General features: G+C 39.3%; 1 protein-coding gene across 2 annotated transcripts in view; it reads right to left on the reverse strand.

The window, feature by feature from the left end:
• Positions 1–19,932, reverse strand: part of gabbr2 (gamma-aminobutyric acid (GABA) B receptor, 2) — a 126,401-nt gene extending 106,469 nt beyond the window's left edge. The window contains exon 1 of one of the 2 annotated variants that reach the window (XM_040121592.1): positions 19,837–19,911. In XM_040121592.1, the coding sequence (XP_039977526.1) occupies positions 19,837–19,911 (75 nt within the window). Of the gene's footprint in view, positions 1–19,836 lie in introns of both variants that reach the window. The other variant, XM_040121594.1, reaches the window with a different exon arrangement.
• Positions 19,933–27,063: the final 7,131 nt, after the last annotated feature.

Below are 27,063 nucleotides of genomic sequence, written 5' to 3' on the forward strand. Positions count from 1 at the left end.
TGGTTTATGAGCATCTCCAACAACTGGGATAACTCTGCTGAACTCCTGATGGCATCAGCCACAAGGCATTTACAAAACAACTAGTAAAAGGTTTTCCAGTAGATCATCAGCTAATTACTGACTCTGCACAGGTTAAAAAAAACTCTTCCATTGTCCCTGAATCTAACATAGTACACCTGCCCTTAAATGAAAAAAATTGTGTTCTAGAGAAAAAGCTATCGATATATTACATCCAAACTAGTCCTTCTCTGCTGTCCATAAGCATGTACGGCATATTCCAAATACTCTTGAGTAAATACACCGCTTCTGTTTAAAACATCACGCATGGCCCTCTGGAGATCACAAGAAAGAGCGTGCGTTGGTTTGCAAACATTAAAGCATCCACCCCCTGCTCTTCCTCTGCTCTATCCTAGATCACTCTTTGGTATCTGATGGTCATCTGATCTCCGTAAGCGCCGCCTACACACCCATTGACATAACATAGTATCTTTTATTGAAATGTCCATCCTCAGAGATCATTCTTCATGCTGTGGATTCTCAAACTTTCTCAGTTGAAGCATCAGACTGTGCAACTGCAACGTTGGAAAGAAGCAGAGACAAATAAAGTTAACTTAATTTTGTTCTGTCTATGATGACATTGTTTCTGACTTATACTGAAGATATAGAGCATATCAAAGGCCTTGCTGACATGCATTTAAATTTGGCAATGGAAAGTTGCATTCAGACTCACTTAAACACTTTCATATTGTATCACTCTCTCTTCTGCCATCTCAGTTTCTTTTTTCTCCTTTCAGTCTTTTCCCTGCTGTCTGACTGTATTAGTACCTTTATTTGATATTCACAAAATGTATTACTGTGCTGTGCAACCTTCCTCACCCTCAAGGGAGGCTACACTCGCCAGTTTCTCCAGAGAGAAGAGAGTATAGCAGATTTTCCTCCACTGCCATCCAGTCCTCGGGGCAAAAACTCCGCCGCCTCCCTGCTTGTCAGAACACCTCTTTGCCATGCCAATTGCTTTGTTGGTCTGTTTTTTTTGTTTCTTTTTTATTTATGCTCTCGCTCTTCCCGAGAATCTCCTCTAAGCAAAAGACAGCTTGGAAGGAGAAAAAAGGTATTTTCTTCCCATTTAAAAATTAAGCCTTTGAAAAAGTTTGAGCCAATGCTGATAGGGGAAATGTTATGTCCTGGTTGATTTATGACCACAGGGTCAAAAGGTTGGGTTTTCCAATTGAGAGCTTTTTGTGGGTGTGGGATGGGCTCTGTTCAGCTGGAATGAAAAATTGGCCGTAGCAGTATGTTTCAATCATGAGTGCTTTACACTCATGATTGAGCGATTGAGTGTTGTATGTTTCTGATAATAGGTGTATGCGTGAGTGTGCTTTTCCTTGTTGTGTCAGCAGTACAGTGTTGATCCCCTGGGAGAATATTAGGCCATTTTCACAGTTGCATTGTTCTGAGTACATGAGGGCACCTTCTCTCAGCCACTGAGACTATATCAAAGGCTGATATTCTCACTAAAGTTAAGGTCTTCTCTCTTTCTTTAAATTTGGAGGGGTAACGTGATTTCTGTCAACAGTTTACAGTAAGTGTGAAACATTAAAGCATTCACTCGCATGCATGCATAAACACACAAACACAATACATGTGATGATGTATTCTCTCTCTCAATTTGCCTCACCATTTTTCCATCTGTCTGGTTGAATTTTTTGGCAATTCTCTCTCTCACTCAAACACATACACAACTTAATTTCATCTCTCCATACTGCTTTATTTTATTCACTCACCACCACGCCGAGCAATTCTATGTTGATTTGTGAGACTGATGAAGCTCTGAGGGGAGTGGAAGTAGCATTCGCCTCCCTGGAGTATGGCTGGAGGGTGTTGAGCACCTCCCCTCTGCGATACACAGATGCACATACTAAAAAGCAAATGCCGAGGTTTATTCACTTGCCTATGTCAACCCAGGAGGAACCCTAAGATGAAGCTGACATCATTAACATTCTGCAACACAGGGACCACAAAGAGACACTATCCAAAACTGAGAGTCACTCCTCAAAGGTGTTTTCTACTGTCAGTCAACAGGCTATAAAACAGTGGATAGTAAAATTTAAAAAAAGGTTGTTTTTTTTCCGGTCTTAGAGAAAGACGGGAAAGAGTGTAGTTGTACAAAGAGCAGTTAAGTAAATGACAAACTTGGTTCTGACCCACTTCATTGGTTCTGCAATGACTTTCCACTCTGTTCTGAGGAACAATGATGTTGAAAAGTCTCTGTGTGTGCCATGACTAAATAATGAAGAACTTAATTACCATTACTGACACTGCTACAAAGGTGGGTCATTTTAGGTTTGTTTGCAAATTATCAATTTTTTTCAGCTATGAAAAAGCTCTTACCTCTTTAATGTGACTTTTCAAAGTGACATGCAGCAACTAACAAAGCTCTATAAAAGCTAAGTCATCTGTGTTTACAATGCAGATGCATCAGTGATACAGTTGTAACTGTCTTGATAACGATGTCACTAACATTTGCCATAAACAAACGGTCAGACTCAAACTGCACCAGCAAAAATGATCAGGAAAATCAAAGAATTGTTCGGCTTATATGAGATTGAAAATACGTTTAAAGCCATGCACCTAATATTTCCTTTGCAGCAGGGTTTGCAAAGGTGACTTAGGGTGGTTAAAGTGATTTAGGCCTGACTGCCCTTGCTTATAAGACATTGAAAGTTCTGGTCGTTAGCATCATTGCTGTACTTTGAATCGTAATAAATTTAAAAGTGATATGGCAAGGACGATAGCCTAGATTCTGAAAAAATTTGCAGTGCCTGTAGATTCCCCTTTACGCACCCAAATGCATGTCAAGTGCTAAGAAATGCTTCCTGGCCTTCCCTGACACTCTCACTGACAGATGAACAGATAGTCACAATGGAGGCTAGGTGTGTAAAGGTGCAGATAATGAGGGAAATCATGAAAATGCCTTTTTATCCTAACGGAATTGTTGTTTGGAAGAAGACCTCCAGCATGGCTGCCAGTCACACACCTCTTCTCTCTCTCTGCCGTTCTCTCTCTCTTCTATAGTGTGAGCATAATTATAGCGCCACACAATGCTCCACCACAAACGTGACTTGGATGTCAGAGCGGCCTGTTCCCACACCCGGCGTGCTGGGTATATATCAGCAACTCATCACCAAGACACAGGCTCCAAGGTCCCTCAATGTGAGACATGCCATTAGTTCTCCCTCTCTCTCTTTCTCCAGCTCTTCCTTTGCTTGAACTCTCAGATTTCACTGCTGTAACTCCTCTTTGGTTTCATGTGTACATATCATTTCCATTGAGGTTTTTTTTGTGTAGAGTATAGGGGTGGATACTGTGGCGTACATGCCGCATCAATGTCATATTACGCAATATAACATCAGGTTGCCTTCTTTCACTTAAAAAAAAAAGCAATATTCTGCTGCTGGGGTCAAAGCCATGCAAATTAACTGAAACTAAAACCTACCTTATCTCTGATTTAGTAATCATCAAAGATGCTATGGTCTACCAGTCTCATACTTAAATATGCTGATGTATTCACCTAAAAGTCCTTAAGCAGTGCTTATTGCTTGAGTCTAAAGCGGTGGATGCGTGCCAACCCTCTAAAGGTATCCCTCCCTTGATCAACAGTTCAGCTGCAGTAGAGCAGTAGAGCAGAAGGCACCTTGAGCACCTAGCTATCAGTCACTGTGGTATTACACACTTGAAAAAAAACAAGTTGGGGGACTAAATAACAGGACTGGAAGTGAGCCAGGGTTTAAGCCCTTATTTTGCGAGTAAATTACACTACGCCGACTTTTTTGCATTCCTTAGCAATCAGTCCTACCCACAGAGCAGAGATAAGGGAAGAGGGGAAAGGGAGAAAACTATAGCAAAATATTAGTAGCAGTACACAAGCTCTTAGCTGAAACAAGACTCTGTGAGGCTGACAGACAAAGTGGTGCTTTGAGCTAAATATTAACATCAGCATGCTAAAGCACTCACAATTCATCCTGATGGAGACACAAATGTCTGTACAGGATATTATGACAATCCATCCAGATTCATTGGATTGCAAATTGCGTATTTGGAAAAATTAAATAGTAAGTGTGCTATGGCCAAACTTTTACATACAACTGTATGTGTATGTGCATATATCTACTAGATGTAATTCATGTATGTTTGTGTAGATCTGTTCTGTAAGAATCTAAACTAAACTATCCAAAACTATGTCAAAACTACCTCAGTGTAGCACAAGAACCACCACACAACACAGATGTGGGTGTTGGTCTTACAGGCCTGTAACTGAAGGAAAATTAATTACCAAGGGGTCTGAGTCAATCAGCCATGGATTTTCAATTACTCTTTGAATGGTGCCCATGAAACAGCCTCAGCTGTGATATATGCTGTAGAGAGGCCTGAGAAAACAGGAACCAGTCTGGGGATTCATTTCAGTGAACTGCCCTCAACACAAGTTGAATTTTTTAGTGGTGGCATCTGATAGCATCTGGTCTCTGCTGTGGAGGGAGAGAGAGAGAGAGAGAGAAGTGGCGAAGATCTTGCTATAGGAGTAATAAAAAGTCTGAGCAGCTATACTGAAACCTCTCTCCCTCTCTTTCATCGCCTCCCTCCCTCCATCTTACCGTAGCTCTTTTCTTTACTCTCTCTGACTTTTCAATTTCCAGAGACCTGCAGGGGCCAAAAGGCTAGCTCAAAGAGGACTGTAAATTTTTAAAATTCCATCTCCTGGGTTGCAAGGGAGACATGGCCAGGGTCTGAGGTGGGCTGGCAGTCAGACATCAAGTAACATGAAAGACTCCTGACACTAAAGACTGAAGACCACTCAAACATTTGGTTTCTGCAGGGCAGTGTTACACTTGTGCAGAATGACATTGTTCTAAAGAGTTGGAGAAATGTTGAAGGGGATGAAATGAGTGTTACATTTTTATATGTTAAGCCTGTTCTTCAGATCATGGGGATGCTCATCTGGTTTTAGTTAAATTAAATTAATCACAGGCTAATGAATTCTGATAAATAAACCAACCTTGTCTCCTCCAATTACATTCATATACATTAAATTTGCAACAGCAGATCTGTTTTGTAAGACACGTACCAGAACCCAATTACACTCTCTATCCTTTTAAAAAGAGAATTTTGTTTTTAATTAACCTTTCTGCCAAGTTGTAAAATGTTGTTACCAAACATATTAGCAAAATATTCACTGAAAACATTTTTCATTTGTTACAATATATGTGCTCTGATCAACTAAAGCATGATCATTTTTTAATCGTTATGATTAGGCACCCACAGCATTTGAGTAAGGTTGGGGAAAGATCAAGGCCTCAGGAAATTTTGAAAAAATGATTGACTGGCTCAATTAATGACTTGAAGCAAGAGATAGGGCATGTTTACTTTATTAACATTTAACCAAACTATGTCCTTTCCCTAACCTTAACCAAATGCAGCAATGAAGTCTCTCTTCAAAATGCACTTGGCAAAAAACATTTGTGTGTAAGCATAATTTCTAAAATGTGGGATCGATGAAATTGGGATTTTTTAGATGGGGTCCTAACTTTCTAAAATAATTTTGAAAGCTGGTTTTCACTATAATCCACTACCTTTGTGTGAAATTATTGTACAAAATCACAAAACACACCAATCAAGAGTGGAGTTGTAAACAGACAGTGATAGGATATTTGTGTCTTGAAACAACTTTTTACTTGGAATTAGTCTTTATATATAAAGAACTTGTGTTTTATATTTTGGTAAGCCATTCAAATGATTAAAACTGGGATTTAGAGAAGAATACTGCAAGTTTGCTCTGAAGATGCATCAGTAAATTGAACAAAAATACTGGTCAATGAATTGGATCATCTGCGTTCTCTGTTATGAACATGTTCTGCAGATTATAGCCCTCCATTCATAAAGAAAGGAGACCTAGCTAAAGCTGATGAGAGAAAAACTTTACCCCCATAATCTGCAAATATCCATTTAGAAAAGCAGAGGCATGTGTTCAAGGGTTCACTGCTTACCCCATAATTATTCCAATTAAGCTGATTATTCCCACTGTTCTCTGCCGGTGGGGGAAAAAGGAAGTAATGCCACAACAGAGCCTGAAATCAAAGCTTACCTCTGCAGGATAAACACCCAGTCCAAGTAAAATATCTATCCAGGCCCCATGTTTGCTCCATCTCTCTTTCAGCCTGGTGGATCAATGAAAGCAGGTCGGAGAGTTCAAGGAGGAGGTCTGCACGGATGATGGGGGAAGGGGGAGTTGTTCAGGAAACCAATCAATGGACAAAATAAATATTTCACACTCACCAGTGACCCATTGCTGTCTTTTGATAGTCTCTATGAATTCAATTCTCTCATGTTTTCTGTTTTAAGACTCAAACACTTTGTCTTCCTGTAAAAATCAAGTTGTAAATCAACACTGTTTAGGTTGTAAATAAACCATGTAAAGTATGAACTGGGTGTTCTTACAAGTTCAGGCACCATCAAAGGCTTGACTCTGTGTGTGATTTTTGCAGTGTGTCCCAATGAAATCACAGAAGATGTTAGGATTATAATTGGCAAAGTACTAAGCCAGGTAATTTGCAGTTGGCTATGGATTTTCTAGAGTGTATGTGCGTGTATGTGTTTGTGGGTGGGGGAAAAAAAGAACAAAGTTCCAGTGGTTACTTTCAATTATGTCCTTATTCATATTTAATGGTGTTTATTAGAGCTAAAGGTCAGTGGTGGTGTGTTTATGTACGTTTCCTAACACTGAGGGAGGCAGCTGGCGTCCCACTGGTAAGTCTGTGCTGTCTCTTTAAAAATGCACGCCGTTTCACCACAGGAAGCCGTGAACCCTTTGGTGTTAACCTATTGAGCAGTAAATATCAGGTAACATGGCCAATAAAGTTCCACACCTCACGATCTTCCTTTTCCTTCGAAACCTTCTACAGTGATCCTTGAGAGTAAACACAACGGTCCAACCGTCTAATTTATTTCATGAAAGGAATCCATTAAGAATCCCTGAAAATTTGGAGCATTGTATCGATTTCCTGTGCATATGTGAATGAGTTCTAGCTGCAGGTGTACTGTATATATATCATACTGCATATCCAGATGAGCTGGCTGTGATAGATCTTGTTTCAACGTGGAGACTGATTAACCAAGACAGGAAGTGGTTCAAAAGGCCAAGTGCTGGGGTGTGTGAGGGGAATTTTTTTTAATGTATCAGCATTTAGAAAGAGGAATAAATCCCAGATTTCCGCTGTTATCAAATGCCAAGGTACCCGTATTTCATGCCTGATTTCATATGGCTAGGACTTGAAAGCACTGTCATCAGTTTATGCAAAACTACGAGTGCGGCTGTTCAAGTAAAATACCACAGGACACCTTTGAACTGACACTGAAGTTCCATCCTCTCAGCTCCAGGTGATGGTATTAAATATTGTACTGAATTTCCTGAATACAAAGATTTCAGTGAAAAAAAAGAAATGATGAAAATTCAGCACATAAAAATCTAAGAGCACACTGTAAAACAAAAAAAAAGGATATAATGCACATTTATTTGTGACTGATGTATTTTCTTTTTTGTTTAATATGGAAAATAATTAAAATGAACAGAAGCAAGTAATTAGTGGATGTGACCAAACTCGTCACCTCACCATATTCCTGAACATCAATAACGACCATTAAAACTAGAAACTGTTGATATATAAAGAAAGCATGATTTTGCAACTGCATTAACAGTTATTTAAGATTTATTTACATAAAACAATTTGTAATTTGTTTTCCGGTTCCAGTTGTCAATGGTTTAATGGTTTTTATGTTGAAAAGCAGCAGCTAATAATGTCACCCCAGCAACTAGGTTGTTTAGCCAATCAGGTGTAGGAAGGTACCTATAGATGTCTCAAAGTAGGAGAGAGCTGTCAATCCTTTAATGTAAAGCACACTTAACCATGTGTATTTCTCAGTAAACCTGCTAAATGTTGCATTTTACAGATAAAATCTGGACCCTTGCTATTAGAGCACGCAAAAGGGGATCTCATATTGGTTCACAATAGTGCACAAAAATGTTTTTTTCATCCACTAAAAATTGTGCAGATGTGGATGTAAGTTCCAAATCACAGTATTAAAATAGACAGGACAGTAGTAGCTAAAAAGCAGCAGATAAAAGAAGACAGTATGACAAGAAACAGTTCTGATACTTTTGAAAGCAGATATACCCAGCACTCCACAAGTCAAACACAAACTCGCTTTTAATACCACAGGGGTATTTATAAATTTAAAGGTTGGTACAAGTTAAAAATGCATCTCTCTAGTGACTGTGTGTGTGTGTGTGTGTGTGTGTGTGTGTGTGTGTGTGTGTGTGTGTGTGTGTGTGTGTGTGTGTGTGTGTGTGTGTGTGTGTGTGTGTGTGTGTGTGTGTGTGTGTGTGTGTGTGTGTCTGTGCGAGCTGTTGCATGAGGAGATCAGACCATATGCTGTGCTCAGTGTTGAAGAACATTCTACCCCAGTTCCCCCTTTTTCTTCCACTAACCTCTGGTGTTCAGTGGTCACCAGATAAGTGTATGAATGTATGAATTGGGTGTGTGTATGTTTGTGTGAGATTTAGATCTTTTTTGTGGAATTACGAGAGTGAGTGGATCAACATACATGTAAGTCTTGGTGGGTGTTTATGTGTCTACTGCAGGCAATCATGCCTGCACCTGTGTCACTGCTTGTGTGTGTATATTCAATATATAATGTACTGTAAAGTGTGAGTGAGTGAGTGAGTGAGTGAGTGAGTGAGTGAGTGAGTGAGCGAGTGGGGAAGAAAAAGAGAGAGAGAGAGAGAGGTTCAAGGGGAGAGAAAATCCATGTGCTAATGAGCTAGCTGTGCTGCTCCCTCTGTTTTGTCTCTCAGGCCCTCCTGCTTGCAAGCCACTAAAAGGTTTGAATTAAAATTTTAAACAGAGGTATTCTGTGCTGCCTGCATCTCAGGACATTTATATATAAAACACACTTCACATAACTCAAAGCACTGTGAGTCATATATTTTTGTGCTGTCTGTCAAGAAAAACCCTTGCTGTGTCCTTACAGCTGTTCAGAAAGTTCATACACTTACAAGTCAACCAATTTCAGAACATGTTTCAAGTCTATTGCCATGTCAATTTCACGCTCATTGTACAGTACTGCCCACATTATTTGGACAAACAGCATGTCATCTTCTATAAAGTATACAATCTGCCAAAAGCAAAACTATAAAGTGTAGTTCCACACTGTCAGTGGATAGAGGCTTTAGTGATGGACAATCCTGTATGTGGACTGTGTTTTTGTGTCGTACAGCAAAATTTACTATTCAGGGACCATACTGTCAACCAGCATTTTTGTAGTAGTCCTTTAAATGTTGTGTTTAATATTACACAAGGGGTGTGTTTCAAAGCAGCGGCTGTGTTGAAAATACTCTAAAACATTCTGCATGTGAAAATGAGCCCACTCTGGTAAATTTGTTGTCTTTTCAGTGCAGGATTTACTGTATACTGTCCATTTACTGTACACTATGTTATGTGATTTTAAGGACAGCACCATAAAGAAATGGTCTGGTGTATAATGATGTAGTATTACCAGTTAGAAACCATTAAAAAACCTCAAAGGATGCCATTTGAAAACGCCCATCTTCACATTAAATGCTCTGTCATTTTCAATATGCACATCATGCTACCAGTTTACATGTAAATCGGACGCTGAAGCTACAAAACAAAGATAAATCTATTAACAAATGTTACACTACAAACGTATCATAATGCAGCAGAAAGCATGTTATGACTATTCATCAAAGTAGTTTCCTTGCCATGTCTTTCTGTGCTCTGAAAAAGTCAAAACCTCTATCTCTGCCAACATAATTAGAATATGGGACTTCCTCGTGCCAAACGCTTCACCACATCTTCGCCAATTATAGCAGTTCCTACTTTCTGTGCCCAAGGGTTTCTGAGGCCCTTTGAAAAGGAAAACCCCTTTTGTTACAGGAGAGATTAAGGTGGAGAAAGAGGGAAGAGGGTTAGAAAGAAAAGCAGTAAGAAGGAGATAGATTTGACATGGAGTGAGAAAAACATGTTAGGAAGTGCCAGCATAAGACTGTCTGCATGCAAACTGAACATGCACATCTCTGCTTCTGCATCTGTGCATGTATGGATATGTTCATTTATCCATCTGAACAATTGTTTGTCTTTCATGAGTCTCAGCCTGAGAAGCACAGCTGTTCAAAGAGGACACCAACTGGCTGTGGGATTTGTGATTCGAGAGGAGAGAAGCTGTTCGCCTACTGTTCATTGTCTCTGAAAAGAAAAATCCTGGAAACCAAGTCAAATTTACCCACTGGCCACAATTTAGGAAAAAGGCAAGGAATGGATCTAACAAAGAATCCATATATCTCTAAATTAATGTCATATCAGCAGCAAAAACAAATTATTACATTTCTTTATTCACAATATTTAAAAAAACAAACAAACATGAAAATTAGATTAAAAAATAGAAATAAATAATATAAAAGTCTGGGTAAATTTTTCTTAGTAAAAATGCATTTTGCCCGATGTAAGAACATTTTAATTTAGCCTGATGGTGCTTTTACATACTACACAATAAGTAATTAACATTAATGTGTAATTAGTAACTTATTTGTGTTTTCTCACTATTTTTCTCTTTACCCTCCCTAAGTGGATGTATATTCTAATTTGCCTTCCCAGCTATAGGCCCTCATCCACTTTAAAGCACAGCGATGAGTGTCTTTTTCGAGCAGGACACGCAACAACTTTCAGATGGATGTGAACACAAAGTAAAAATCTGTTCTAATGAATCTGCTTCTTTAAAAAATAAAATACAATAAATTAAATATCTTCTCAAAAATCAGAAAGAAAATCACTTAACTGAAAACAACAAGCCTTCATTTGTTTGTCGTAAAAAATTCAAGGTCTCATCAAAGTCAGTAGGATTCCTCCTCTGGGCCCATGAATGTTCATACAGAAATCCATAGCAATCCTTTAAGTATTTGTTGAGATTTTTTAAATCTGGACCAAGGTAATGGACCAACTGACCAACACTGCCATCCTGTATACACACATACGCACATATGTACAGACCCATGCAAGACAGAATTTCCATCTTCTTTTGGTATTTACGTCAATATATATTGTGATCATGTCTTTAGGGACTATGTTGATGTGGTCTGCAGCTTAAAAGACAGTGTCATTTATCATGACTTATCAAACTGGATTCCATTTGCAGCCCCAGACTAAGAAGAGAAGTATTTAATGACTGCACCAGCAGGGAATGAAAAAAGCATTGAGCTCAGTATCAACCTCAAGGAGGCTTAACGCTTCCACATTCTGATGCCCTGATAAAGCAGAAAAGAGGATCATGTGGGAGGAAAGAGAGACAGAAAAGAGTGACACAAAGGAGAAGGAATTTAAACAAGTCAGGAGGTGGAAAGAGTCTTCGAGCTGTTTCTGCATGGATCTATTGTTTGTAACTCAAAATGCTTTGATGAGTTTTAAGATCGAAGAAATTCAGTGCACTAAACCAGATGGACAAGTGTGTAGTTAGCATAGTTAAGGTAAATACCACCATCATGAGCACAACTGAATGGTATTTTACTGTACTGTACTACACGTTGCTGTAAATACATTTAACATTAACATTGTGGAATTACAGTATGAAAACTTTTCTTTAAAAAATTTATTTTTTCAAGTTAAACTGGTATTTCTGTAGAGCTGTGGAAGTATGATGCTTATCCTCCTGTTTAGTTTGCTAAGCTGTCAGTGTGTGTTTATATGTGTGTTGTGTGTTTGCATAGGGTTTGAATTATCTTATGGGCTAATCTACTGGGGAAACCAGGTTATATTGTTACTGTAGATGTATACTATACAGCAGGGAGGAGTGAGAGAAGGAAAACAAGGAGGAGCAATGGAAAGGATGGAGAGCACTCTGTAATGATCTCAAGAGTCTTTCTCTCTTTCCATTTCCTCTCTCTCACCCACTTACTTTGTACTCTCTTTTCTCTCTCTATTCCTCTGGCTCTCTCTGAAGGGGAGTTGATGTTTCAGATATTAGTGAGCTGTGTCAGACAGTTAAACTGCCCTTTATCGATCCTCTAAGCTTCACTCTTTCCAAGCAGCCGTTATGGTTTTAAGGGCTTGTAATGGAGCCGGGTCCTCTTTGATGTCCAATGGCTCAGCGAGTCCGCCTTTGTTTTTGATATTGATACAAAGGATCTTCCTAATGCTGGCCTCAGAGAAGCCGGTTTCCGACACAAATTTTTGGGTCGATGAGATACCCAGCCCTGTGATTCTAAAATGTCCATATATTTTTTATTTTTTATTTTTTTTCGGGTAGAGGCTTTAGTGATGGACAATCCTGTATGTGGACTGTGTTTTTGTGTTGTACAGCAAAATTTACTATTCAGGGACCATACTGTCAACCAGCATTTTTGTAGTAGTCCTTTACATGTTGTGTTTAATATTACACAAGCAGCTGTTATGTTGAAAATACACTAAAACATTCTGCATGTGAAAATGATCAATCAATTTTTTTTTTTCAGTGCCGGATTTACTGTATATTTTTTTATTAGAAGAAAATATTGTAGTTAAACTGGTCACAACCGACATGACGACAGTCACACGTCGACATTGCTTTGTTTTAAGCCACAAGCCAAAAAGGCAGAAAAGCACTGGTCTCAGGCATACTTACATACATTTATGAGTTATGTTTTGCTATTGTTTTTCCCCACTTTGCCCTCAAGCACACCATTTGTTCTCATGTATACAAAGTTATTTGGTATCTAAAGTGAGGTGTAGCTATGATCAGAGTGGAGCCCCTTTATTTGCACTTGTGATGTGAAATTAATTGTATTCCTCACATCCTGGAGCAGATATGGGCAGTCGGACTTTCTCAGTCATTAAATCCAACCTCCTGCTATTCCTTAAATTATATTCGTCCTTATGTTCCTTTATATTTCCTCCTTGGTTCTGTTTTTTCTCTGCAGTGTGCCTCCAACTAATTTCTCTTTCCTGCTCCCTTACATCTTTTTTTCTTATGATTTCTTTTTGACTCTTCTTCAATGCAAAAATGGCTGTCTAGTAGCATAAACCAAATTGCAAATTAAGGGGATGTATTTTGGCCCCCAAAAATAAAGTTAAGTCAACCTCCACATGCATCTGAACTTGGTTTATTATAATAGATTAATATTACACAGAGATTTATAACAAATTCAATTTATCATAGGATTTTTCTTGTTCAAAGCTTTATTTTCATCTAGAAACTAAAATTTGTATATACCCAGCTAGCTTTTCAGTGTGCTATGGACTCTGTGACCTAAATAAGGAATATCAAAGCCTTGAAACCCCAGATGAGAAAGAGAAACTGGAAGAAAACCAGGATTTGGGGGCACAAAAAACATATCTTACAGTCTTCACAAGAGGTGTGTATCATAAAGTCCCTGTGTGAAACATCAAAAGCAAGCTCGAACTACTAATATGTCTAGTTTGTTTATTGTTCCATCATTAGGGCTGGGAGTATGACACACAGATTTTGTTTTTACTCGCCCTCCTTCAGAAAGTACTGGAGGAATGATAACACTCGAAAGCAAGGGTGGAATTCAGCATGTATTCATCTTGTATTCCTTTTGAATGTCTCTCATAGACCTCGGTGTCAAAGACGTGTCTGTGGTAAAAAGAAAGAAAGGGAGGCTGTTTCCAGTTGTTGTTCTGTTCTTCCTTGGGAAGAACAGGGACAGAAAGATGTTCTGTCAAAACTCTTGTTCTTATTTAGTGCCTATGAACTATTAGTTTAATCATTATGCTACACTAACAGTTGCAACCCATTAACGGGTTGTATTCAACAAATGTTGCTAATTAGCTAATTACTGTGTTTCCTGTCAAATGGCATGAATTCGGCACTGCGAATAGGTACAACAGCATGCGTGAGCTCAGATTTACAGTACATCGTGGTGCATTCTACAAGTGCAGGCAGCATTCATTACCAAAAAAGTTCTGATTAATGCACAATATAGCATATAATTAATATTTTGTTCTGTCTCTTTCTGATAATTTTTTTGCCTTCAGCAATAGAAGAGAGAGAAATTATGACAAATTCAATGAGAAAACATTGGAATTAAGAAGAAATCTTTCCATTTTTACTTCTGCGCAGCAGGCTCTTTTGTCTTAGAATTAGCTTTGCTTTAAATGTCAACATTTGCCTTGTTTAACTTCATCAGCAGCTTGTCCCAGAAATCTGTAGTGTAATTTTCACTCCGTAAAAAGGATGTTGAGCTGTTCTCCCACTCACTTTCCAAATGGTACCTCCGCGACAGAGGCAAGTCTCTGCCCATTAAAAAGCAACAGTGACATCAAGCGTTTCACCAGATTTGGACTGGTTAAGATAGAGTGAGGTACATCACTTCCTTTTTCCTCAGGGTCTTGCCTAGAAGCTTTGAGACAGTGTGAAAATCAGACCTAATTGCCTCTCTTAAGCATCCTGTGTTTTTCCCTACGGCCCTGTCCTGAGTTTCGTTCATGGAGAAAGAGACGCAGACAGAGAGAGAAAGGTCAGAAATTAAACCACAAGACTGGACCTTGTTCTTAGTAAACACACATAAATACGTGTACCAAATATAAAACATGAATGGTTTGGACGAGTCATTAAACCTTTAGAGGACAGTTTTTATAACGTTTAGTTGCCAAGCGGGTAGAACCAGCACACACTCACACTCACACTCATAGCACAAAGTAGTGAACATGAACTTTACTCATAATGTTGATTTATAATGATCTATTGTGATTCTCACACCATCCCTGCCCTTGCACGCTGAGAATTCAGCCTAAACTTTGGAAGTCATGAAATATTGATACGGTACACAGGAGAATTTGACGTAAGTGAGGCAGAATACTGCAGTGCTAGGCATCACATGTTTTATTGAAGCATCCAGTGTAGCACTCAGGGAGAGCAAGAGAAAGAAAATGGGAAAAAGATGACCCTAAAGAATTGGTGGAGGTTTCAAAAAAGAGATTGCTGCACTGGAAGGAGTCAGGGATGCAACTGCCCTGTCCCTAAATTGCCGGGTTTAATGAAGCATCGACAATCAATACAGCAAGTTGAGAAGAAAAATGGGCTTCATATATAGGTAAAAATTGGCTCTATGTCCAGGTCTTGACCATAATACCTTGAGAAGGTACATCCACTTTTTCCTCCTCCTAAATATTTACTTCATTGTTCAGTGTACCTTAAAGATAAATTAATCATAGGATAAGTGCTAAAGTTTTGCAAGATTTACATTGAGGCACAAGACAAATTTTAAACTACAACGCTAACACAAGTGAATAGAGATGCCTGATTTTCTAGTATGCATTTTGAAAAAACCTAACTATGCATCTAAATGCATCAATAGCATCTTTGAAAGTCATATTCATTCCCTTATCCTTACAAAGCCAAAAGTGAAAAAAAATATTTGTGGGAAAAATACTGAATGACACAAAAAACCTGCCCCCTAAAATTTAAGTCAATTTCTACAGATGATCAATTTCGTAGGCATAACGCTCTCTTGTCTTCTTCTCTTCCGAGTTAAATGAGGCAAAAAGATAAGGAGAAATAATTTTTCATTAACGACTCAACGTGGCTAAAAATGAACAGTGCCACCACTGACAGGTGTGATTGGTGAGTGAGAAGGGGCCGGCAACTGACGGGAGGGTGGGATAGGGCTATTTCCTGGCACTCAGTGAGCCATTTACAGAAAATAGACACCACTGCTGTGAAGAGGAAAAGGACCTCTCATAAGTTAAGCAAACAGGGTAAAAAGAGAATGCAGCATGTTGACTGATCACAGATACCTGTACCAGCAAGTATTTAAAAAGCTCACCAAATACTCTCTCGAATTATGTAATATCATGGTGAGGAGAACACAAGATTAATCCTACACAAAGATGGCTGCCAAGACATTGGCTTCAACATTCATTGTCTTGCGGAAATAAAAACCCAGCCATTAGTGGCATTTGTGGCCGATGGCAGCTTTCAAACACGGCTGCGTTTTGCCCCGTTTCTTTGAACTTCAATTTTATGTTATTACAGCCTGTTTCTGCTACTGTCAGTCTATTCCTCCATCGTTCTCTCAATCCGCTCCTCGCCATCTGTCCATTGGCCCTGGCAGCATTCTCATCCACCATTTTAATTTGCTTGGGCAGTCATTTTAGCACATGTACAGTACTGCATGACAAAACGTGACTGTAAGTAAAGAACAAACTGAAGCCGATCAGGTAAGGAGGTGGACAAATGGAGCACTTCAACAGCATCACAAGACATGAGTCAGAATCAGAAGGTGTGACAACGGATCAATTCTTAAGTCCAGTACATAAAGAGCTTAACAATGTCCTGCTGGCATCTGTGCACACGTGTGTGCGTGCGTGTGTGTGTGTGTGTGTGTGTGTGTGTGTGTGTGTGTGTGTGTGTGTGTGTGTGTGTGTGCGCGCGTGCGAATGCAACGTGCATGTCACTGTGTGTGTGTGTGTTGAAAAAACTTACTACTCTAGTATGTAGTACTGTATGTGCCTGCTGTGTCAGACTGATAATGGGCTTTTAATGGGCTTTTAAACAGCTGGTGAATGGGGTCTGCTTGACCTGATGCAGCTTTTTTAATAACTGTATTTATTTTATAATTTATAGATTTTATTCTGGCTGTCCACTAATCTGAATTACAATTACAATTAACATATTTCAGTCAGAAGTTAATTGTCAGTATTTCAGTGATAATACAACTGTAATACAGACTTTGCAAAGTAATTTATATTAAAGGGATTGAAATGTGGTTTTTCAAAATCTGATTGACTAGAAGTTATATTTGCATGAATTAATTTATTCATAATGGATAAAATGTCATATTTTGAAGGAATGTTGGCTTGCTACAGGTCTTGAGTTTGTTTTTCTTATAATTATTGCTTTATATTAGTTTTAGAACTATATTAGCTTTATATTGTTCAAATCGCAATTTGTCTTGTCTTTATTCTGAGGTGAAAGAATAACCAAACGCAGCAGATTGTTTAACATGCTTTCCTGCATTTTCCCTTTTCGGTACAGAGTTTTACTAATTTTCCAGGGACAGTTGTGTTGTGAGCTTTTTTACTGTTTAACCTCTTCTACAGTACAAATAGACATGTTAGTAAGGCTACTGAAAAGTAGCTCACTGATGCCTTTGACTGTCTCCGCTGGTCATATGACCCTAACCTTGCAGGATGCAGCTTTTTCTTTTTAATCAATTTTTTCATAATTAGTAATAATAGCATTTGCATGCATTTCTTTTTAGACATTATTCCACTGGATAGGAATAAAAAAATTACTGACTATTGGGTTTTAGTACAAAAATATCCACACTGATACTAGCCTTCTAAAGCCTGCTCCTCTTTAACTATGAGTATGTGCATTCAAGTGTGTGCATGGAGCGTAATGAACGCGTATGCAGTGGGAGTTTATTTCTGTTGAGCCTTTAAAAGCTGACTTCATTAGGCATCAACACTGATTGAAAGCTATTTTTATGGGTGTATGATTAAGCTTTTTCCAGGAGTGGTTGTTCTCTCAGCTATCTCAACTGTAGATAGTATCTGCCAGCTCCCTGTTTTGATGTGGAAATGATGAGCTTGTTAAGCCTGGCCCATAAAATCACCATGGAAAATTTTCTACTTCCTTCCACACCAACTCAAGTCTTGCAGACAGGGATGCCAGGGCTGGGTAATAAATATGCAGGGTGACAGAATTCATAGTTTTGAAAAAAGATTCCCGCTGATGTGGCACATGAAACATTGTGGGCTGCAGGGTTCAAAACTTCCAATCATCTCTCCTTCCCTCTACAGCGCCACCTTCTCTTACATCCTACTTTTCAGTCCCTCTCTTTTCCTTCTCTTCCTTCCCTCATTCAGAATTATTCTACCTTGGAGCAATGGCTTACTATCTCCCATCACAGCTGTTGTCGAAGCGGAGAGTTGTCTGTCTGTCATAAAAACACTTACTCTGTATACAAACACAATTGTATGTACATATTCGAAATTCAGTATGTCAATCTAAAATTCAGGGGGCTCAAAGATGGAACAGAGAAGCTCAGGGCAACAATCTAGCTGGCCTTAAGCACAAGGACCAGCTTGATAAGTACATGATAGCTAAACAGAAAGTTGCCACCTCACTGTGTATCTCAGAACAGTAACCTCAGCTTCTGGTACTGTACCACATCTAAAACCAAGAATGTAACAACACTCATGCACATACAAACACCTGTTTACAAAGAAATGCACAGTCATTAGCTCTTTAGTAAGTAACGACAGATAATTATGTCTCATATGATACTACAAAAGTAAGCTCACCTGATTCAAAAACTAACTTCGCACTGTGTTGGATAGCTGCTGAGTGCTGTTATTAGGATTCCCTTGCAGCTACATATCAACTGGCCTAAAGAAAGTAATTTAGTTGGTTGTGGCGACAGCAGCCACAGTTTCCCTTGGCACTGAATTTTAGTGTGTACTCTTTAGGTATATCATTCAAACACAACTACATTCTAGGTGTTGTCTTGGCCATTCACCTTTACATTTTTCCCCACAATCACTTGCTGTCTGGTATTCAGGCAGCGTCACAATGCATATTTGGGATCAGACCAGCATGAATTCGTTGTTGTTGGTCTGTGTATTGATAACAAAAAGAGCATGGTTGGTAAAGAGCTCTGGGGAACACATTGTACCAGGCAGAGTGTTCTGCAGAGCAGAAGATTGCTACTGCACTCTTAACAGGTAATCACTACCAAACGAGCCAATAAATAGAGAGGGCAGCACACATACAGAAACACACACATACACAAACTACACTGACAAATACTTAAAATGACTTAAAATGCAACTATGACTCGAACCTCACTTTCTATACTGAGATCATTACCACCAAAAGGAAGTGAACACAGAAACAAAAAATGACTCGTCCTTTCATTCCCTCATCCTGCCGATCTTTTCACTCTTGAGTGACCCTGACAAGACAGCGAGCAAAAAGGAACATGAAAAGCAGCAGATTCCCAGTAATTGCATGCGGAAGAAATATGCCACGTAATGTGACATTCAGTTCAAAATGCAGCCTCTTGAATTATGCTATCTCTTCCAAGCACAAGCTTCAGTCCTTTCTTATCTGTGCCTGATAACCTTTGTGGGGTTTGCTGCAAATGAAATGTATTCTTTGGAAGGAGGCATTTCCCCTCTTTGGTACTGCAGTACAGTACACAGTCAAAGAAGCTGTAAGCAATAACTTAGGGGGTCAAAAGTTTTCCAGATGCAAGAATGAGTGGTGTTTAACGCCTACAGTGAGCAATCGCACAGCTCTACTAACATATCGGCAGCAAATGCCATTGTGTAATTGAATGGTAAAATCTATTATATGAATTTTTACTAGGTTATTAACATTGACTGACCTGCATAGTAACACTTTTATTAGTTCATACAAATGACAAAACAATCCAAAAGCATATTTTCAGCTATGAGAGCAGCATGAAAGAACAACCCCTATGAAATCCCAGGACCTATTTGCACAATGCAAAGGGATGCGAAACAAATATTTTTTGGTAACTCAATTGAGTAGCAAATTCCAGTTTTCTGGTAGTAACACAGAAACAAGAAGAAACCTTGGACCATGTATAACTAAGTACACAGGAGTTAGCATATCTATTTAATCTAATTCCACCAACTGACAGACTTGGCACAACAGCATCCAGGGTTCAACAACACTGTACATATAGGCTATATACCACATGCATACATGCACATGTGATAACATATACAGTTCGTCTCCTACCTGCACCAGATTCCAACCCTCCAAAGACTCCGCAATGATGGAGGTCACAGAGGGGCAGACACCACCGAAGATCATCAGGTGTTTGGGACCATAGCATATGGCATCAAAGAAGGCCCTGAGCCCCTTGGCGTTGTCACACTGCAGACACAGAGAAAGGTGGTTAGGGTGGAGAAGAGAGCAGGGATGAAGAGGCAGAGTTGTTGTTGTAAAACCACCTAAAAGGAAACACTAGGTAATCCATTAGATTTGGGCTACCATGTAGCTGGCACGCAAGACACGAACACGAATGTTAACTCAGACCTTTTTTGCTCCACTGCAAAAACTATAGGTTATAGAGAAATATTAGATTCTTTCTGTTGGTTTAAATGATGAGTTAGATGACATTCAAAAAATTAGGGCAATACTTGATACCCTAAGCTGGAAGTCAGTCAAAAAATCAATAATTATCAACTGTACAAGACAAACTGCTGTGCTCACAAGGTCATTATACTTCGACATACTGTGATGGATGCACAACAAAACCAGCTTACTCACTAGTGTCGGTTTACAGAAATGTATACCGGTTATGAAAAATGACTTGACATTTAAATAACATTTAACTTGCTATACTCTCTAAGCGCTGTGGCACATGCTAACATAATTGCAGCCTTGTGTGTGAGTGTGTTTTGAAACCATCATGTAAAACAATGTAGCTCAACAGCAAGAGCGGGCACCCGCTCTGATCCAGTGCAGCAGAATGCAGCCATTTCATGTCACTATAGCAACCAGAGGAAAAGAGTTTGCGAAAAGGAGCGAGAGAAATGAGAGAAGAGAGGGAAAAAACAGTTTAGGTTCCTATTGATTGTCACATGAGTTGGCTAACTGGTTTTGCTGTGATTCCCTGATTTCCGCAGTTTGTAATGATATTCCTATCAACAGTAAACACTTCCCCTCTCAGTCTTCTATTATTGCCACTCAATTCAGGCTGTATTCCTGTGTGCGGCTGATAGATAGATGGACCGACTGACTGAATGGCAGGTGGTGTGTGTGTGTGTTTCCGCCTTCTGACACAGTCCATGTCATCTGGAGAGTCATTTGACCTTGTTAGCCATCAGCCGGCAACTGAATGAGATTTTCCACTGAACACCAGCACAGCAGGACCTCCACAGTGCAGATTGAAGAAACTGAAAATCGAATGTGGAGGAATGAGACTCCTAACTAGACATATAGGACTGTATGTTGTGATCTGTTGGTAACTTTATTAAGAGCATGGCTGGTGTCATGGCAAAAGGGGTGAAACAAGTTTACATCTTGTGTTCTGCTCGTCTGTTTCATTTTTAGTCTTGGAACCCTAAATTTATTTACCGCACAAGATGAAAGTGAGGACACAAACTCCTACAGCCATCCTCCTGCATTGCACTCAACCCTCACCAGATTCGATCATGTGCGACAATTTAAGTCATCAGAGTCTTTTTGTGTGAATGCCTTTCAAATTTTGAAGCAGAAGACCAATTACTGGTAAAAACATGGTCTTTCCCTGTGCAAAAATATTCATGCCAGTAGAGAACAATGTGTGCTGTAATGCCAGTCAAAAATAGACTAGATTGCGGATATGCCTCAGGTGAAATGAGAGGGAGAAGATGTGATTAGACACAGTGGGGATTCCTTATCCTGGCCACACAGCTGAATAAAACAGCGGGCTATTAAAGAAGATATCTCATTTGCATACTCTTATCATTCATTTCTTTCCAGCTGGCCATAACAAGGTGGGTTGGTAGGATTGCAACTCTCAATTGGTTACCATGCGACAGAAAAGAAATGTGGGCAACTAAACTTGTCAACATGAGTACAATAGAGCTTGGTGATATTGCAGGTATAAGCTGATTTATTAAAGAGAGGGACAATGTAGTGTAGAAGGTCAAGAATGGTTACGTTCCTCATTCCCTCTGCAGCAAATGAAACTACTTTACAGCATTTGAAACCCGATAACAGACCGTCTACATGTGTGTCCATCTGTGTGTGTGCACATGCAAGCAAGTTGATTTTAAGGGCTCATTGTGACAGCTGTTTCCATATTTCTGGATGGGATAAACTGTGATTTTGAAAACCTTCTTAATTGTCAGCAGTCTTCAAAAAAGGTTTGCTTAGGTTTTAAAAATAAAAAGGCTATGAAAGAGACCAAAAACCCGACTTAATCTGCTGATTTTTTTTTTGATTAATTGATGAATCATTTTGGTCCATAAAATTTAGGAAAACAGTGAAAAATTCCCATCACAGTTTCCTAAAGCTTAAGGCAGTATCTTCAAATTACTTGTTTTGTCTGACCATCAGTTCAAAACCTAAAGATATTCAGTTTACTATCAGATAAGAAAAAAGAAGAGCAGCAAATGCTCAAAATTTAAAAGTTGGAATTAAAGAATGCATGGCATTTTTGCTTGATAAATGACTTAAACAACTTATTGTTTAAGTCATCACAATAGTTGCTGATTATTTTTCTGTTGGTTGACTAATCAGAACAGCAACTAATCATTTCTATTTTCTATAGTAATCTCTAGTCATCTCTGTAAGTACTTAAAAATAACCAAACTTGGAAGAGAGAAAGAGAGAAAGAGAGAAAGCGAAGCAGCTTCAAGTAAAGCTAAAAGAAAAAATAAGCTACCTCTTTCTTTTTTCTCTATTTCTCTGTTCCCCCCGCTTCATTCTTCCTCTCTTACTTTTGCTGGGCACACATGCACACAATCTGTTGTGACTGCTCACATAGCCTTGACTGGTGTGTTGTCATGCCAACACTGTGACTATCCACACTTTGTGCACTAGATGAGAGAAGAGGCCGCAGCAGGGCCGGTGTAGCTATGGCTATATTTAGCCTCTCATTAGGTAGCACAACCACTCAGAAATTAATCAATACTTATTCAGCTATGGAGACACTGTAAAGCTTAATGCTAGGTAGACAAAGCGGGATAGAGGGGAGATAGGCAGCAGAATATAATGGGACATAGAGAGTAAAGGGACGTGGAGATAGTGATGGTGATGGCGGGAGAAAGAGCGAGAAACAAGCAGTTGAATAGAGTGAGAGAAAGAGGGGAGTGAAGAGGTATTAGCCCGACAATAACCGTGCACTAATAAAACCGAGTCAACCAGTATTATAAACCTGCCCTCCATTATAACCCCACAATGGAGTAATTCATGACCATGAGATTGATTCTGTGGCTCTCTATGATGCTCTACAGCAGCACAGTTCCCAGCAGATTTGTCTGCAGTCTATGAACTGTGGAAAAAGTACATTTTAATATTAAAGCTAAGCCTATTTTAGATTGATTACATTTCAAATAGATCACCACATTTAGATCACCTTATGTTATTTTCTTCCAGTACCGGAGCCACTCCCTCTCTGCTTCTTTTTCTCTGCCTTTCACTCTTTTCTCTTTCATATCCTTATTCAACAGTAGTGAGAAATTTATTTTTCAAGGATTCCCAAGCAGTTGGGTACAGGCTGTGTCTTTCATTCCAATTTTCCCTGGGAAATATGATCTAAACAAGGTATAAACAGAGAGAAATATCACTGTCCTGAAAAACACAAATAAGTTCTGAGGAAAAGCCGTTACAATGGGGAAGGCACAGCAGCACTTAACTACCAAGTCGAGCAGCAAGAAATACTACAGCACTTTATTTTCCTCTTCCGCAGTCTAAAATCTAATTCCTAGCATTCGGAGGCCATTTGGAGCAGATCGATGGAGTTAACGCCCGTGGTAATCTGTTTGACCGCCTTGGGAGACGGCCAAGAAAGGTGTGTGTATGAGGGGTGGCGCTGGTGTGGTGAGTGCTAATGGCCGAAGAACCAGGAGATGGAAACTCAAGGGAGGCATAGAAGCCTGTCTAATGCTGAACGTCCAGAAACAGAAAATTTACTTCAGATGACTGCGGTGTGATATCTTCGCCATTCCAACACACTGAAATCAGTTTTAACTCCAGTCACTGGATTTAGAGAAACTTGTTACAATATTCAGGCTATATGACCATTTTTATTTTTGCAACATTTCTCCTCCTCAGCTTGACATTTCACTACGGAGAGTTTGCACCACTACCCCAACCATTTAGAGGAAATTACTGATGGGACATCTGGCCAAGGAGGAGTTCATTTCAAATGCTCCGTAATCCACTGTCTCCATTACATTTCCTTCACTCTGACCTTTACACAAAACTACTGAGATTCATCTTTATTGATTTATCATTACTTGATGACTTTAGCCTACTGTTATTATGCTACTGATAACTCATACTCAATTAGGCTAAATGTGAGGAAACAGCAGCCCTGAAATTATTTTTTTTAAGCATGATCTAATTTTTCATTTGATAATTTGCGTCTAATTTTAATCAACATTATATAACGTCTTGGAAATTAGCATCTCTCATAAAGTCTGACCTAAGTTTTCTTCCTGAAAATAAGTCATAGTAAATAAAGTAAATTTCAGCAATGATAAGTCACTAGTCATAGAGGGTTAACATCCAAAATCTTCATGAAAGTTAGAAGCATAGCTTCCTACAGGTTTGATGGCTAGAGTAGATATTCAAGTTTTTCATCATAAAGGGTCTGTCTGCACATAATGCAATGCAGTGCTTTACATTAACGAAAAAATACTTTAAACTATTGAAGATACAAAGCAGATGACCTAAGCAACAGTTTAAAAAAAACAATTTTGAAACATGTACACTTTTTTGGCGACAAAACCCAACCCAAAGTCCAAGGACTAGGTGACAATTAACTAATATTTAATTATTTGCTTAGGAAAATTAACCTGCCTCCACTACACAGGGTCAACCATAGAACAGCATACCTGGTCCTTCACTTACAAGCCAGCATGTGCTTATTAATGCTAATCCTTCGTCTCACCACCACCGAATGCAGAATGACACTATAGATACCACTAGTGTGTCTATGTGTGTACTGTATGTGTGCGTTTGGCTGTGTACATGTGTGGATGTTGTGACAAGAACAAGAGCTGATAAGAGCACCAGGCTGGAGCTAACCATGATGAAATGCCTTGTTAGCGCTCCACACAGAGGCAGCTGCACCTGTCCCTCATCTAATGGCAAATTACTGCACCCAAATCATCAACCTGAGGCCCAATACTACACACACACACACACACACACACACACACACACACACACACACACACACACAGACAGGCAGGAGAGAACCTGATATGATGTCAGAAGCAATCTGCTCTTCACACACTACATTTATTCATGACAAGGCCAAGAGCACAGGTGACTATGAGAGCAAAATGTGCAAGAATCCAACCACAGACTATGTGTCTTTAAGTGTTAAGACTGGATGTGTAAACATTGTCGCCTCCTCTGTTGAGATACTGTGTTGTCATTTATCCAAAAAACAATGAATGTATTATAGCTTAACATTTATTCTTTCCATTCAATAAACAGAATTAATTGTAAACTTTCACCCTTGGTTTCATTTGTTTTAGAATTATTTTTCAGTTTTTAGTCAGTAGATTTTACTTGCAATGCTTCACTGAGGATTATAGGCATAAAAAGCATATTTATTTAGGAAAGCCCAAAACACATTGAACAAAGTAGGGGGGGGGGTGACAACCCAGAAACACCACACACATATTGTAATGGAGAATAAACTTAGAATTGAGAAAAAGTTCTTGTACTTGTCTATGATATATCCCTCTCCATTTTATGCAAGTATGACAAACAATAAACAATAACGTAAAACAATAGTTCCAGGAGTTACAAATGCCTGTCAGCATGAACCCTTTAAGTTATACACACTACAATGCTATTAAGGTACATTTTTTCACTAACAACAGAAACAACACTGTCACTGTAGAAGTCCCGTTTAAGGGCAAATGTACACATCTATCCTGCCTGCGTGCTGCATACCTACCTGATGTGTTCAGCAATGCAGCGGCTGCAGAAAGCTGGTCTTTTCTAACTGCTACATCTGCCTCCTGCATGCACTCCTCATTGAATTACTTCCACATCTCCAAGCCAGGAGAGGATATGTGAGCCAGGCTTCATCCAGTTATTGCTTAAACATATGCTTAGCATTATAAAGCCCTATAGAGTTAGCATGGTCCAGCCAGTAGGTTAGATCTAAAGGAGATTATCTATTTCCCCATGTACAAACCCAACTAATCCTCTAAACTCTGCCATGGCTGTCAATATCAACTACTCTCGTGAGAGGAGTGTGGGGGGGGGGGGGGGCTGTAGTGTATGTGAATCAATCTGCAGCACTTTGGTAAAGTTTCACTATTTCAGTGTAAAGGCAATGTAAGTGCATTATCTTTCATTATCCTATACATAACAATTTGATAACGAGGGCTCCATTGAGTTCACTGGGGTCATTCATTTGTCAATTAACACACCACACTGCTGGCTGAACTTCTTACACATCAGTGGCAGCCTCATCTTGCCAGCTACCATCCTTAAACACAGAGACATAAGATCTTCAAGAGGCTAGAGCTATTTGTTCCCGATCAATGAGCCCTTTGTGAGGTCCGCTGGGGTATAACATATCACCCACCATGCCTTTTCTTTCTCTTTCTAAATGACCAGAAAGACATGGCTGACAGGTAATTCACAGACTTAAGGAACGAATGTAAAAAGCAATAGTCAATGCTTTAAGTGAAATATTTTGAAAAGAGCAGCAAGAAGGAGAGAAAAGAGGAAGAGGAGGTGAGGATGAAGCTGAGTTTATATGCAGAAAGCATCAAGGCTCCTTGTGGTAACATTTAGACAGCGGGCCCCAGAGTATCCAAGGAGAGTACACATTGATTGAGTGAGAGTGGATGAAGCAAAATTGAGAGCAGGAAGGAGTGATGGAGTTGTTTTTTTCAATCTGTTTCCTTCACAATGCATGCCTGCAACACAGAGAAAAAAAACTGATGAACCTGCCACTTATCTTCGGAGACACTGGCCTTTAAAATCCACTGCGACAGACTGACTGGGCTGCTCAAGCTGATGGCTCTTTGCCCTCCATTGCCTCCTCTCTCTCTCTTTCTCCCTGCAGTCTGGCTCTTGTTATGCACTCAATCTATCTCTCGCTTTCTGGAGAGCTCAGATGGCCACCAGGATAACCATGATGGCACGTTGGAAGCCTCTACAGTGGTATCAAGTCTCTTTCACTCCTTTTCAATTTCTGTTTCTCTCTCACATAAACAAAATTCTCCTCCTGTGCGCATGCTTATTCTCAAACACACATACATTAGATAAATTATC

This window comes from Xiphias gladius, chromosome 24, assembly GCF_016859285.1.
Source record: "Xiphias gladius isolate SHS-SW01 ecotype Sanya breed wild chromosome 24, ASM1685928v1, whole genome shotgun sequence".
Lineage (NCBI taxonomy): Eukaryota > Metazoa > Chordata > Actinopteri > Istiophoriformes > Xiphiidae > Xiphias > Xiphias gladius.